This window comes from Mugil cephalus, chromosome 19 (genome assembly GCF_022458985.1).
Source record: "Mugil cephalus isolate CIBA_MC_2020 chromosome 19, CIBA_Mcephalus_1.1, whole genome shotgun sequence".
Taxonomy (NCBI): domain Eukaryota; kingdom Metazoa; phylum Chordata; class Actinopteri; order Mugiliformes; family Mugilidae; genus Mugil; species Mugil cephalus.
In genome coordinates, this window is record NC_061788.1 from 2,773,969 (window position 1) to 2,790,180 (window position 16,212).

At 42.1% G+C, this 16,212-nt stretch overlaps 1 protein-coding gene across 1 annotated transcript in view; it reads right to left on the reverse strand.

The window, feature by feature from the left end:
• Positions 1–419: 419 nt before the first annotated feature.
• Positions 420–16,212, reverse strand: part of zswim6 (zinc finger, SWIM-type containing 6) — a 44,710-nt gene continuing 28,917 nt past the window's right edge. Inside the window, exons 7-14 of the mRNA XM_047569935.1 lie at positions 16,025–16,171; positions 15,679–15,822; positions 12,572–12,832; positions 9,864–9,999; positions 8,196–8,353; positions 7,662–7,825; positions 7,472–7,553; positions 420–3,892 (exon numbers count right to left, since the gene is read on the reverse strand). Of these exons, the coding sequence (XP_047425891.1) occupies positions 3,030–3,892; positions 7,472–7,553; positions 7,662–7,825; positions 8,196–8,353; positions 9,864–9,999; positions 12,572–12,832; positions 15,679–15,822; positions 16,025–16,171 (1,955 nt within the window). The 3' untranslated portion in view covers positions 420–3,029. The remainder of the gene's footprint in view (positions 3,893–7,471; positions 7,554–7,661; positions 7,826–8,195; positions 8,354–9,863; positions 10,000–12,571; positions 12,833–15,678; positions 15,823–16,024; positions 16,172–16,212) is intronic.

Consider the following 16,212-nt stretch of genomic DNA (forward strand, 5'->3'; position numbering starts at 1 on the left):
AGCAGACTTGTTTTAATCACAATCCGTGTCATTTTGTTTTTGTTTCACGTAACTTAGTGGTTGTTTGGTGGAAATTCAATGCCTCTGGATTTGTCTGTGACTAGTTTTGTCTTTTTGTGGTTGTCATTTAACATCAGTTTCTGGTCATTTTGGTTGTTTGTTGTTTCAAGTAAGTTAGCAATCGTTTGGTGTCTGTTTGTGGACGTTAAATGTCTCTTTTGTCTCAAGTGAACTGCAAAAAAAACCTAAAACAAGACACAAAAACTGCCTTAGGAAGTTGGAAAATGACCAGAAACAAATTTAAAATGAAAACAGTAACACAAAACAAACACAAAAACTATTGCAATCAGATTTAAAAAGTCGTCCCAACGCTGATTTACTGTAAAATACTAAAATAAATAAAGAACACGTGGACGTCGTCCTCTCAAAAAACTATTTTAATCAAAACAAAGTGTTGATTCATTAACAAGTTTATAAAACAGTGATTTTAGTTACATAAATAAATCGATCAGTGTATCAAATCTTAGTTTCAACTTCATGAGCATGTTGACATGGTTTTACAATCATTTACCTAAACGTAATAAATACAAATAAAAAATAAAGGAGCCACTAGCAGACCTCTAAGACGACACTGGAAAAAAAAACAAAAAAAAACAGAAATAATAATAATGATAATAATAATAATAAAAATAATGGATGAGCTTTTGAAGCACAGGACGAGGAGCCGGGCCGACTTACGAGGCTGTAACCGAAGCCAGAGCCGGCGTACGGAAAGAGTTTGGTCGTTAGAAAAACTCCCATTTGGTTATTTTAAAGCATTAAGACAAGGCAAGAAAAGAAGGCTGTTCTCGTGTGAGGAAGTCTAGAGAAGACGGGGAGCAGAAAGGAAAAAGTCAGAAGCACACAAAGAAAAACAGTCGAGACCTAAAGAAGTGTAGAGCAACTTTCTGTCCTGCACAAAGTCGAGATGTGAGAAGAAGAAGAAGAGGAGGAGGAGGAGGCGTGGATTTAGTCGTGCAGCCGTTTTCTGTTTTCTCGTTTTGTTTTCTCGCTGCAGCTCTGCCTCCACAGTCTTCTACCGTCCTCCAGACACGTCTGAGCCGAGGAGAAAACACACTTTGCTCGTCCACTTCCTGTTCTGCAGTTCATTTCATGTCTGCAGCGTCTGAAGCCACGCGAGGCCGACGTCTTCAAGTCCTTCTGATATGTTTTCTTTTTTTTATTTTCTCCCTAGTTTGTTTCAAAAAACCCCAAAAGTACTGCAGCTTCAAGTATTGTGCCTTACATAGAATATTCTGTCATAAATTAGTTAACATATACATTTTTTTTTTTTTCAATATTCAGACATATACTTTCATATATACAGGACAATAAAATGCTTTTGTTCTTTCTTTTTTTTTGTCTTTTTTTTTCTTTTTCTTTTTTTGTCTTTTAGAGAAATCCCTGAGAATGTGTGTTGACGGTTTTGCGAAGTTCCCACAAGAGCGAGCGGCGTTATTCATAAAAGAAGACACAACCAGCCTGAAGACGGCAGTGAGACGGATCCCGAGCGTGGATTTGGAGTTTGTGTTGAGCGGATGGAGGAGGAGGCGGAGGAGGAGGAGGAGGAGGAGGAGTAAAGCTGGATCCTTTAAAAAGAGGTACTCGTCACTTCAGCTGGAGTTGCTCCATTTGGTTTAAAGACGTTCGTCTTCTCTTTGAGGCTGTGAGCTGAGGGAAGTAAGAGGAGTGCAAGGTAGACATTTTTGCCACTGGACAATTCAGGATAACGCTCGGTGTAAAAAACACTCGTTCACGTAAAAGGGAAACACTTTGAAGAACTGAACGTTTCGTCGCTACCAGGGGCCAGATGTTTGAACTGCACATAGAAATACTTTCCGCTTTATAGCAGGGATATTAATAATCTCACTACGAATGACGATCATTGTGGAGGAGGTAGATTGTGATGCTGTTGAACTGTGTTGACTTTGGGGAGATGAGACGTATTTTGGAACAAGCTACAAACCACGGCCTCCGCAATGAACCTGATGCAGAATAAAATAACCTTCTTAAAGCTTAGATTTACATTAAAACTATTATATCAGAATGTTTTTTTTTTACTACTGTACCTAATGAACTGGCAAGTGGGTTGACTTATGCTCGACTTTTTCCCAACGGAGAGACTCAAACTTTCCACCATAAAGAAAAAAAAAACTGGTTGGTCTGGCTTCCAGGTTCGATCTTTGCCAGTCGTTGGGTCGTCAAACATCAGAAAATGGCAAAAATGTTTTAGATTTTCACCTTTGAGCAGCTTAAATGTAATGATTTTTAGACTAAATTGACTAAAATAATTATTTATTATTGGTTACAGTTTCAGTTAAACTTACATTTACTTAATTTTATCAATTAAATTGAAGCTCTACAGGTAGACGTGATGAAATAATGGCGCTGTTGGTTATTTAGTAATAAAAATTATTATATTGCAACGTAAGTGGATCAATAGAAAACTGGACGTCCGTTTTACTCCAGCACGATGAAATTAAATGAAATGTTTTGCCATGTTCCGATGTTTCTGAAGTGACTCCTGTGGTTGAGCTTTGGAAACTCGGACTCAGCCATTAGCATTAGCGGCTAGGGCTAGCCTCAGAGTTATTGAAATGATGCTCCTGCAGGTGTGACCCACGCAAGACACAAATTTAAAAGTTTGTTCAACACTTGACTTAATATTTGCTCTACACATGGTTTGAAGCATCTGGCCCCCGGTGTTGCTAACTTTTTGGAGAACCTTTTCCCTAAAACATGTCCCGTACTTGTTCCTATTATTCAACAATTGACTCTGTCTGTCTCACAACACAGTCTTAATTATTATTTGCCTTCGGGAAAAAACAAAAAAACAAACGGTGTTCGTCCTCCAGTCACACCCATTAAGTCCCAAATCACAGGAATAAGATTCACATGATGGATGTTCACTTCAAGTTAGAAAGAATAAAAAAAAAAGGAGACTCAAGTAAATAAAATAAAATAAAATAAAACAAATGGCTATTTGGTCATCAACCAAACCGTTCTCTCACGAGCATCATGAGCTTCTTCTTGCCCTTGTATATCTGTTTCAGGTTGTCTATGAACTGTGTGAACTGGACGTGTCCGTCGTGCGCCATGAGGAACGTCTCTCTGGCTTTGCTGAGGAACTCGATGAACTCGCTGTAGTGTCGCGGGCTGATGTGCGTCAGCCGCGAGTGCGTGGTGTTGATGTAGGCGCCGATCGTGGCGTCCAGCAGCTGCCTGAGCGGAGCCTTGTCCAGGGACATCAGCTTCCCAGAGTTCCTGCGACTGTGCAGCGCCACCATGCCCGGCGTCGTCAGCGTGCACCGCCGCAAAATGTCCGACAAGACGGTGGCGCACTTCACGCTCTTCACCACCAGGGGGATGACGGCCGCCAGTTCGTTCTTCCCCAACGAGTGGCTGAGAGCGCACGCCCAGAGCACGTCGTTGATGGCCGGGTGAGTGTCCTGGTTGTAGCTGAGGTTCAGGTGAGTCATGGCTAACGTCGCTAGCTTGTAGGCCCTCATCGGGTAGCCCCGGTGCTCCATGTAGCGCGCTATCGTAAACAGCTGAGTGTAGTTCATTCCCGTGGCGGCCGCGTCCAGTACGATCTGGTAGGCCGTCTCGAAGGCGATGTGGTCCTTCTCGCAGAGCGTCAGCGCCGACAGGGCGCAGTTCTGGGGGTCCTTCATGGCGCACTGCAGGGCCAGGGTGCGGGCGGAGTTGGCCAGGTTTTCCTGCTGGTGGCAGTCCAGGTGCAGGCGGACGATGGTGTTGTTGGACATGACCGTGCTGGCGACGACGCTGGTCGCTTCGGTCGGGCTGAAGAGGGTGAACCAGGTCTGCATGATGCTGTCCAGGGCAAACACACCTGCACAGAGGAGAAAGTATTAGTTTTTCCCCTGGCAAGATTTACAGACAGGCACATCCACAGGCAGCCCTGTGCTGTTTGAGATGCTGTGCAGCCCATACATGGCCCCTCCCCCACTAGTAGAGTTTGAGCAGCTGGAAGCTGGAAAATGCTTGTACTCACAGATGTGTCGAGTTTTTCTGTTGTTGTTGTTGTTGTTAAGTACGAGTTTGCTAGCTGATGTATTGTTTTCTCTCTATGGTGAACGAATAGTGCAGGTTGTCAACCACCACTGTGAATTTGGAGGCCAGGTCAACACCTTGTGCTGTTATTCATGTTTTTTTTGAGTTGTTTCTAAACTGCTTTTGTGCCTGCTGCCATCAAGCAGTGTCATTACTATGGGGTGAGGGGGTACATGTCTAAATAATACCCAAAAGAACATTAAATTGTGACAAGATGGCAGCCCTGTGCTGTTAGAGGTGCAGCCCATACATTGCCCCTCCCCAGATAGTAGAGTTCGAGCAGCTGGAAGCTGGAAAATGCTTGTACTCACAGATGTGTCGTCCACCCCTAAAAAAAGAGTTTTTCTGTTGTTGTTGTTGTTGTTAAGTACGAGTTTGCTAGCTGATGTATTGTTTTCTCCCTACGGTGAACTAATAGTGCAGGTTGTCAACCACCACTGTGGGTCAACCTGACCCGGCGCTCTGTGGATCGTCCCACAGATACTTGATCAGTTTGGGATCTAGTGAATTTGGAGGCCAGGTCAACACCTTGTGCTGTTCTTCATGTTTTTTTGAGTTGTTTACCAGCTCCAGAAGAACATTAAACTGCCACAAGATGGTTTAAGTGTTGCTGACTTCTCCCGTCGGTGGTCGTAATATTGTGGCTGATCGGCGTAGACGCCTCCCAAAAGTCACGTGAGGAGCTCAGTGGGTCGTCAAGTGTAATCAAGTGTGTGGAAATACTTCAGTGAGATGGAGACTATACTACGCGTCATCCTGAAATACAACAAAAGTACACAAACGTCCACTTGGAGCCGTTCTCCCTAAACAAGTGCGGTGAAACAACATCAGCTTCCACCTTATATGGAAACTCCTGTTTACATGTGAAACTAAACGGAAAAAGGTAAGAAAGAATGAAACGTCTCCAGGAAGGAAGTTTAAATTACCTTCTTGACCCACGTTTGTGCACGAGCATCATTAATCAGAATGTGGCTTTTTGACCTCCTAATTGGATTTTCTGCTTCTAATTCTCTGACATTATATGATACGAGTCACCGACCGGCCTCTTCTCAATGCCTCCATTCAAAGCTTCGCTCGCAGGACACAGGGACGCCTTGTCGCCCCCCCCCCACCCCACCCACCCCTACATTCGTCAGAAATCATCTGGGAGGAGGGTTTTCCCTCTGCACAGCTCCCTCCGTCCCTCCCTGTGGATTCAGCTTCCTGTCCACTTCAGGGAAATCAGCCACTGGGTTTCAGCGCTCCAGTCCAAACACAAGGCCCACTTAATCAGGCAACAGCCCACAATCTCCCATAATTACTGCCCTGCCACTCATTCCTGCCCCTGTTTGCAGAGAGCCCTCCAAGAAGAAGAAAAAAAACACTCGAAGGTCTCGGGAAGCCTGACCTGCTGTTTCTTGAAAGTCTCTGTGAACATGCACGGGCAAGAACATCTTTAGTTAACAGACTGTCGGCTGCTCCCTTCCCCCCAGCTCTAACCGAAGCCTTTCTCCACACGAGGAGAACGAATATAACCGATAACAGCTGGACGTGGACGTGCTGCCAATACTGTGTCGGTACTGAATGACAAGTAGCACCTGTCAGATATAAACGGATGAACGTATGAATCCAGGGATCTAAAACGTTTTTAAACGTTAAGGCTTGTTAGCTGGTGTTTTCTTGTGCGTTACTTCTGTTCTTGGCAGAGGAGAGATATGTCGGTTGAAGTGTAGTTGCATGTCCCATCATTTCTTACCTACAGCTGTTGGCTAGGCTAATTAGCTGGTGTTTTCTAGTGCGTTACTTCTGTTCTTGGCAGAGGGGGGAGAGATGTTGGTGGCTGTTGGCTTGGCTAGTTAGCTGGTGTTTTCTAGTGTTTTACTTCCGTGGCTAGGCTAATTAGCTACTGCCTGTTAGTGTGTTATTTCCGATCCTAGCAGAAGGGAGAGGTGTTGGTTGAAGTGTAGTCGCATGTCCTGTCATTTCTTACCTACTGCTGTTGGCTAGGCTAGTTAGCTGGTGTTTTCTAGTGTTCTACTTCTGTGGCTAGGCTAATTAGCTAGCGTAATATTTTCGATCCTAGCAGAAGGTAGAGGTGTTGGTTGAAGTGTAGTTGCATGTCTCATCCCGTCTCATCACCTGCTGCTGTGGACTCGGCTTCTAAATGAGTTTTGCCTCAGATCATGGCACAAGGAATTGTAACATCTTGTCCTGTGTATTAATGAATATAAACTAGGGGGGGGCGATACTGGGGATGTTGGTATCGATCTGATACCAAGCAAATACAGGGCTAGTATCACTGATACCAATACTTTTTACTTGAAATGTCGTGATCATTGAGTTAGAATGACTATAACAATGTAAACAACACAACCACAATGGGAAATAAAGTCAGTAACAAAGTCAGTTGAGCAAATGAAATAATAAATATGAAAATTTGTCATAAAGTGAAATGTTCAGTTTCCACCAAACAGGTGGGTCTGCATCCTGTGAGTGTCAAACTCAAACACACAATTAACTCTGTGGGGAATCATTTGCTAGAGGTTTAGAAGAGAAACTAACAAATACAAGTCTCTAGAGCAACAAGTATCGATCTGATACCGATACTAGCCTTGGTATCGATACCCAGTTCTACTGGAAACTAGTTCCTGTTTGAAGGAACTTTCTTAAGACTCGTTGACACGTTTCATCCAAACTAAACCTTTAGGTCACTGGTGTAGACGATCACTTTGGACTAACTTGACGACCGTCACCTTGAAAGAAGAAGCTGCTCTTGTGCGCAAGTTTACGTCAAAATTAAGTTCTTTTTCACCGAATCTGATCCTAAATGTCCTAAAGTTCATCTTTCCTTGTCCTCTCCTCCTTTATACGACACTGTAGACATGTTTAGCAAAGTCAAAGTTGATGGTGAAAGGAGAGTTTAATACGTTTCCCATGTTGCAGGGAAAAACCCAACAATTGAGCTTAAGATTCAGATTCTTCTAAATTAAACGTCTCAGTCAGGTTTTCTCATGGGTGATGTAGTATCTAAACATGCCCGCAAAATACAACAAAATACTGCCTTTCTCTTTTCATATTCTATAGGTTTTCTAGAGGCTGTACTGACGTAGTTAAAGATGTTCTCAGGGATCTGGGAGTGGTTAGCTAGTCTCAGTGGGTTTAGCTAGTGGAGTAATGTTATTTTACTCTGAAAATCCATCATTCTGCAGGATTTTGCTTCTTCTTCTTTGATTTTTGTCAGCTTTGACGCTACTCAACCAGCATTAAAACACAAGAAGAAGATCAGCCTACTGTAACTACCGGTGCTCTGTCATTGGATAAAATGCTCACATTGATGCAGTTTCACCCTAAAACATCACAAAACTCAAGCTCCACTCACCAACTTCAGTAGCACAGGTGACGAGCCATCGCACCATCTCCCTCCTCCTCCAGTTCAGCGTGGACAGAGTCATTCTCATCACCTGGGAAACGCACAAAGTTAGCCACAAAAATACAACCTGCATTCATTGTTTTGTTTATTTATGTTTGTTTGTTTGTTTGTTTGTTTGTTAAGGTGTATGCGGCGCTACCTGAAGGCCCAGCTCCAGGGAGACTTTGAGCAGCGTGAGGTCGGGCAGGCTGTCCATGAGCGTGGCGATCTTGAAGGCGTCCTGGGCCAGTTTGAAGATGTGGGACGAGGAGTGGATGTTTTTCTGGATGGACTCTAACACTGTTTCCAGCTTACGGGCGTCACCTGGTGCCAAAAACACAAACACAACCTTTTAAAAATCCATGCTGGAAGAGTTTAGGCCAAGAACTGCCGACATTAGCAGTTGTCAATCCCTCTGCATTGAATGAAGCTAGCTAGCATTGGTTGTCTCTATGTTGTGTTTGAGTCCATTCAAATTGAGGAGGCTAGCTAGCATTGGTTGTATCTTGTACAAGAGGCCAAGACTCGCTATTAAGGTTGTGTTTTGGACTAAAGTTGGCAGCTAGCTGCTTAAAGCTAGTTCGGCTAGCTCACAAATGTTAGCTTTAAATGGAATCTCTGTGTAGTTTAGCTTCAACGAATGAAGTAGCTGGCGAACGCCGCCCTAAAAGTGAAATAATAAATGTGACGGTACCTTTAGCAGCAGTGAGCATGGTGGAGGCCAGTTCACACTGTTGTGTCTCTATGTGGCTCAGAGTGAACCAGCGAGGGTAGCGGTTGGGCACCACCGATACTATGTGGTGAGGCCGAGACAGGTCACCGGAGGGCGCCGTGGACTCCAGGACCGGCAATCTGGAAAATAAATAAAAAATAAATACGTTAGAGCAGAGGTCTTCTTAGGACAAAGACCCCAAACTGATTAGAGGTTAAGTAGGGACCCCCCACCCCCCTCTTTATTATTATTATTTATTTTTTTATAGGCAAACTAAAGACCTGCCTTTTTAGTTTTATTTTCCTTTTAGTCGGGTTATTTATTGAATTTTCTTATCTATTTATTTTATAATTCTATATGTAGTTGTGTTTATGTATTATCATTTATTGCCTGATTTTTAACATTTTTTTTCATATAATTTATCTATTTATTTATTTATTTTTTATTACCTTTTAGCCTGGTTATTTTATTTACTTATTTATTTAACATTTTAACTCCTTAGTCTGAATTTTAACTTATTTAATTATTTTTACTTTTTTAGTAAATATTTTAATTTGAATTTTATTTATTTTAGTTATTTAAGGTGGTGAGGGAGGGAGAGCATTTCCTCATTGCTCTTAAATTCCTCAGTGTTTTTAAAAATGTATGTGTGTGTGTGGTCTCTTAATTTGTTGTGTTTTGTCTTTGTTTTATTTTATTTTTTATGTAAAACACTTCCGGATGCAACCTTTGTATGAAAAGTGCTTTATAAATAAAGTTTCATTCATGCTACTATATGTGTTTTATATTAAAATTGTCTTAGTGCTATTTATAAATACACATTATTATTGTGGATTCAATATTAAGCTATTAAAATAATACACAGGTTCAAATATTCAATTTTCTTAGCATATATATAACTGTATATCTGTATATATCTGTATATATGTGTAAAGGAAGTTATCTGAGGGTAATGTTTCCATTTTTAGGATCAATCAATAGTTTTGTCTGAACACCTGAGCTCAGGTGGATCTTTGCCTCCGGCTGCTCAGAAAAGAAAAGACTTAAAAATAATTCCCTTTCACCCAAAATCCGCCGCTGTAGTTTAATAACCCATGTTTTTTTGTTTTTTATATAAGATTTTCATGTCATTAAGTAAAAAAAAATAAATAACAGAGGCTTAATTTGTGCAAGAGGAAATAAAATAAATAAAGTTTTCCCGTTGTGGCCAGGAGGGAGAAACGGCTCCAAATTTATTATTCACACATTTTTATAAAACTCCCATTCTCAGCACTGTTAAATTATTCAGCGAATATTGCGGCGAAAGGAGGTTTTGTCATTAAACGTTGTCCCACATATTTTCCCTGCATCAACTCTGCCTCTCAACACAAACCAGAGGAGGACGACGACTACGCTCTGTTAATCAAACCGGTTTCAGTCTTAGTTTGTGGGTGAAGAAATATCACAGGGTCTAGTTTATAAATGTTTAAAATTCCAAGATGGAGGCGCCCGTATCCTCAGGGTTTTGTCTTCACTTTAGCCAAAAGGACGACGTTCAAACTGAAAAAAATCATGTGACTACGACATATTTTTTTTTTTTTTTTTCGCACTGTAAAGAAACATTTTCCAAAGTTTGCTCTGGATGTTTTCCATCTCGTCTGGTCGACTCACCTCATGGCCCTCAGTGCAATTCTGTACGCCAGCTCGGCGTCGTGAGGTAGCAGGGAGGTGAAGAGATACTTGGCGAAGGTGTGCATGGGGACGCTCTCTCGGTAGAGTATTTCCCCCAGACCGCTGTAAGGACCAGCTGAACAAAAGAGACAAAAAGACACAACACAGACGTCAGTTCGGGGCGTAAAGTTCAACACTTCTCGTATGACTGGACGGTAAATCCTGAGACGAGATGACTCCGCCGAGGCCGAAACGCAATGACTCAGCGCTGAATCAGAATAAATTTGTTAGTCAAGCAGCAGCGTCTCACTTTAAATGGCATCTGAGAAAATCCTAAAACGAAGTGTGAAGTTTCGCACGGTGTGAAGAGAAATTACCAGAATCACAAACTCCTAGGAAAAGATCTCAAAGGCGGAGTCGCACGTTATTTTTTTTTTCTGTGTAATTGTGACAAATGCAGCTTGCGGTTTAATACGTGATTGTTGGAGGATGATGTATGTGAGGTTGCAGCAAATAACAAGTGTGCTAATGGTATGCATGAAGTAGGCTAGCTAGCATTAGTCATGATAGCTTCAGAGCTAAGTAGCTTGCTAGTACTAAACCAGTTGTGGAAAGTCAAAGCTATTCTGGCTAGCTCGCCTAATGATTCCAGCATATACTGTCATTAGCAGTTCTCAGTCACTCTGCATTGAGTGAAATGAGCTAGTTAGCTAGCATTAGTTGTCTCTATGTTGTGTTTGAGTCCATTTAAATTGAGGAGGCTAGCTAGCATTTGCTGCATCCTGCATGAGTCCACAAGAGGCAAAAATATGCTACTAAGATTGTGTAAAGTTGAGAGCTAGTTGCTAAACGTAACTATCTTTAAGTCAAAGCTACTCTGGCTAGCATCTGCCATCATTAGCAGATCTAAATCACTGCACTGAATGAAATTACCTAGCTAGCTAGCATTAGTCATGACTCTAAGCTTCAGAGCTAAGTTGGATGCTAGTAGCTTGCTAGTACTAAACCAGTTGTGGAAAGTCAAAGCTATTCTGGCTAGCTCGCCTAATGATTCCAGCATATACTGTCATTAGCAGTTCTCAGTCACTCTGCATTGAGTGAAATGAGCTAGCTAGCTAGCTAGCATTAGTTGTCTCTATGTTGTGTTTGAGTCCATTTAAATTGAGGAGGCTAGCTAGCATTTGCTGCATCCTGCATGAGTCCACAAGAGGCAAAAATATGCTACTAAGATTGTGTAAAGCTGGGAGCTACATGCTAAATTTAACTATCTTTAAGTCAAAGCTACTCTAGCTAGCTCGCCTAATGATTCCAGCATATACTGTCATTAGCAGTTCTCAGTCACTCTGCATTGAGTGAAATGAGCTAGCTAGCTAACTAGCATTAGTTGTCTCTATGTTGTGTTTGAGTCCATTTAAATTGAGGCGGCTAGCTAGCATTTGCTGCATCCTGCATGAGTCCACAAGAGGCAAAAATATGCTACTAAGGTTGTGTAAAGTTGGGAGCTAGTTGCTAAACTTAACTATCCTTAAGTCAAAGCTACTCTGGCTAGCATCTCCCATCATTAGCAGATCTCAATCACTCTGCATTGAATGAAATGAGCTAGCTAGCTAGCATTGTAACTATGTTGTGATTGAATTCATTCAATTTGAGGAGGCTAGCTAGCATTTGCTGTATCTTGCACAAGAGGCTAAGACATGCTATCAAGGTTGTGTTTTAGACCAAAGTTGGGAGCTAGCTGCTTAACTTATAACTATCTGTAAGTCAAAGCTAGTTTAGCTAGCTTTGGCTAGATTTGAATAGAATTTCTATGTAGCTTCTCTTCAACACATGAAGTAGCTAGCGTTAGCTGCCTCTTTCATGAGTCATGACTTAACAAGTTCTTCAAACAGAGTGTAAATACCACAAGATCGCGCCGCTCATGAACACAGTAAACTAGGGCTGGGTGGTTTAACAAAAATGTATATCACGTTTTTTTTTTTTTTTTTCATGCATAATCAGGTGTTCACAACATTTACTACTGGGTGAGAGAAGAGTTACTGCGGTAGATCAACTTAATGAACTATTTTATTGTGATGATGAGTGAATATTGTAGAATAATTCCACACATAGTACAAAATAGTACAAAACAGTACAAAACATACAAAACAACATGACCCCAGAAAACGATGAAGCTATTTACAAAGAAGAGCCACTCATGATTCTAACCAGAATGCAAATTCCACAAAAAATCTTCTAGAAAACCAAGACGTCACTCTCAAGTTTTTCCTTTAAACCAAATAAATTGTCTTATTTACGACTTTCAGGACAAAAAAGTTAAATGATGAGGCTCTTCTTTGCGTGTGCAGCATTTGTAGTCATTTTACCCGGAGACAAGAAATACTGTTTTCTGATTGGCCTCTTCATTCCATTCATATATCACTAATATCTTTAATGTACAGCTTGTGTTACTAATGTGCGGTGACTTTTATCACTTCTCAACGTGAGAAATGTGTCTCACAACTTGAGAGCCCTGCAAAGAAAGTACTCGCAGCTTTAGCCTTTAGCATAAAATGGTTGTTTGGTCAATGTTGTATTTTTTGAATGCAACAAAAAAACTCCAAATAAACCGGTATGGAGATATGAAAATATGCACCGGTATTCGGTATGAACCGGTATTTAAAGGCCCCATTAAAGCCCATTTAAAAGGCAGCCGCGGTTCATAAACTCACCCTCGAGCAGGAAAACCGCTTGTTTCCGGAAGATTTTCACCAAGTTGTCGTCCAAATCGACCTCTTGAAGTTTGGCCAGCAGCTGCTCTTCGTTGCGACACACCTTCTCCTGGGCGTAGAGGCCGTCGGGCATCACCCTCTGCTGCCCTAAGCCAATCAGAGCCGTCTCCACGGCCAGCGCCGCGAACGACTCGCCCTCCTCCAGGAAATGCTGCGCGGGTACGAAGGGAAGCTCCGCCCTCCGGCCTGAACCCGGCGAACCTGGACGGGAGGTGAAAAAAGAGACGAGGACAATGTTTAGGACGTGGACCGAGCGCAGCATCGATGGATCTATTGATTTATTTGTTAATTCTGGTTGTTCCCTTTTTCCCAGCGTGTTTCCTCCTGAGGGTGGTAATCATGAGTTTTATTGGTTTAATGATGTCCTGGCAGACTTCGCCGTCCATCCCAGGAGGGTCGACAGTCCCAGATGATCACACACACACACACACACACATATATAAATAGCCACGTCTTAATTGAAACACTGCAGAAGCTTCAACGCTCACACTCAGGCTTTCTGTCGTGTTGAAGACTTTATTTAATCAATGTAAACTCAATAAAAGACAAAAAAAAAACAGGCGAGACTTGGTGATGGATCACGTTTCGTCCCAATGAAGCACAAACAACGTTTCAGGACGTTTATAGCTTCACAGACAGTTGGTGTCTAGCGGCTGGTTCAGGTCACGGCGCAAAAAAAAAACAACAAAGCTGTAACAACTTATCGAGTCTTGATTTGATTGAGACTAGTTGGTTTGGAGTTGAGTTTACCTGGTGTTTCTATTTGAACCCCAACTCTCATTAGAGTGAAAACTTGGTGATGAAACGTCTTCAAGGAACTCTACAAGTCCAGTTACTATTGTTTCAGCTTTGGTTTTTTGGACCAGACAGAAGCTGTGTTTCCATTAGTTTTTCCACAAAATAAAAGCGAAAGCTGTTTTGCAACTCTCGTAATCCATAATTCTCTTAAACTCTCGTCACTTTGAGGAAGATGGTCTTCGAATGAACTGGTCACATGACGTCCTGCATCGTCTCCTGTGACGGGGAAATGTGGAAAAAAAAAGTGTTTCCATTGTACTTTTACGATAAACTTTTACATCGATACGTCTGAAAAAAAAAACACCTCATGAGAAATTTGGATGTTTGAGAGGTTTTTCGAAATGTGCCATTACCAGTTTTTTTATTGTTATTTTGGGTTTTTGCACATTTCTAATGGTTTGGAAACGCAGCAAAACACTTAATTGGTGGACAGGGTTTCAGTTTTTTGGCTTTTCCTGAAGCTTTACCCAGTGTTGTTTTGGCTCTGGAGGCTCAACGCATGATCCAGCCTTGTTTCTGGATATCGGTCTCTAGTGGATTGAGATAAGATCTTTTTTTATTTTTAATTTTTTAGTTTATTTGGGCATAAAAAGGTCAGTTTTGTCCATTTTTGTTCCCCAGAACAAACAGAACATTCGATATCTGGCAGTTATTTCCGGTTTGTTGCATATTAAAGGGTTTTCATGAACCTCCCAAGTGAAAATTATTACATCTCAGTTTTTTAGAAACTGTTGGAATTTTTCCGATGGTCCGAACTGTGACGCAGTTACGTTAATTTAAAGTGCAGCTGGCGACACATCTGGACCTGAAGCTGGAAGCTCAGAAACTTCCATCAGATCCGATTATGGATCCAGACGTGAGAATTAGGAGATCGGTCCGATAGATCAAATATACGTCACATTTAGGACTTGATTCTGGACGTAAACCAGCGACCTGAAGCCGGATCGTCCTCCGTGGCCACCGTACGTTGGAGGTTCGTCCGCCCGAGCCTCCCTGCATAATTAATGCCTTTTAATTGGAGTGTTTTTCCTGCCGCATTTCTTATTCATGAGCCGTTATCGGAGGATGACTGGAGGCCAATCAGCACGTCTGTGTCATCTCTGCTGATTGCGACCCGAGGGCCCGGAGCTCCGGCTGCAAAGACGCTAAAATCGCTGCAGCGTGAATGTTCGGAGACTCGTTGGGGAAAATTGGTTCGAGAATGTTTGTCTGCGGCGAGAAATCGCTGCAGTGTTTTCCTCCTGCTTCCACTCGTCCTTAGTTGACAGATACAGTTTCCGGGGACTTACTTAAAGCTTATACTCTTAACATTTTGGCCTCTTATTATACGGAGTCTCACATTTTAAAAACACGTCCTGGGCCTGTCACATAAAAACACGTTTATTTTTCTGTTTTTGCTCCTAGAGCTGGATATCGCTGCTCACAGGTTTCTGGTTCGATTCAATATCATTTCATGTACAGATGTTTCAGTGTTGAAAACTATTTTATTTGGATATAAATGAGTTTTCCACGATGTTGCTACTAGTTCCAGGGAGTTTTATTTTGAGCCATAGACTCTACATAAAGATGGAGGCGTTTCTGTAAGTGAAGCCAAAAATGTGAGGATACGGGCGCCGCCATCTTGCAATTTTTTTTATATTGTTTTACAAAGTCTGTGCAGTTGAGTTTGGTGGCAGAACCAAAGGTTTGGTCTCACTCACTGATTTCCTGATTCAATGCAGTTTAGTTTAGATTCATTCAGAGATATTTCAGATTTTTCTTAATTTTAATAAAATGTGTTTGGTTGCAGAGATTTGTGAAACGTTTCACCATTTTCTCTTGTAGTTTCTCAACCTTCATGTGTCTTTTCTTTTTTGTCCAGAGCTTCTCAGCCACCGTACCTTTTAAATCCAATCAGCTTTCATGTTTTGTCTCCTTGACAATCTGAATAATCTCGTCATCCCATGAGATCACAGATTTCAGATGAATGACATGTATTTAAATGAATGTGATCTTTTAAAGGACGAATGATTTGAAGTAGATTCTTTGCTTCTACATGTTTTCCTTAATGCTCAAACTATGGGCCGAGCAAAAAGGTCAAAGTATAAAACGTACATGCATTAAAATAAACTAAATATTAATGTCATTAAAAGTAATGTGCATTAACATGAGGTTTATCTTCTGACCTGTTCGGGAACTGATCCACCTAAATGCATTCAGCCCAAGCAGCTTTATTCATTTATTTATCTATTTATTATTTTAATCTTTACCTGAGAAGTCGAGCAGAGCGCCGTCCTCGCCGCCCCTCCTCCCCGTCTCCATCAGGGTGCTGAACAAAGTGCCGATGGGGTCCAGGGGGTGACCCACCCAGCCCTCCAGGTTGGTGACCGATGTCACTCCTCGGTGAAGAAGCTCTGCAGCAGCACAAGAGCAGAAGCATTTAAATAACCTGGACTGGTCTTCAACATCATTTAAAATCAGCTCTAATTGGTTCATGAAGCTGCTGCTTAAATCTGATCCAGACGTTTTAAAACCTCGAAGCCCGAAGAAGAACGACGGAGGAGGAGGAATCCATTTTTTTTTTTTTGTTTTGTGAGACCAGACGGATGCACTGACCTTTCTTGTGAGCCCTGAAGAGCTCCAGCTGTTTCTGCTGCTGCCTCCTCAGCGTGTTGACGATGGCGATGGCGAGCCGCAGCGCCTCCCTGGGGTAACCGTGGGAACGCAGGGCGTCCACCCGGGCGCACGCCGTGGGGACGTGCTCTGCAGGAGACGAAGAAAACACAAAGAGACGTTTCATTTTT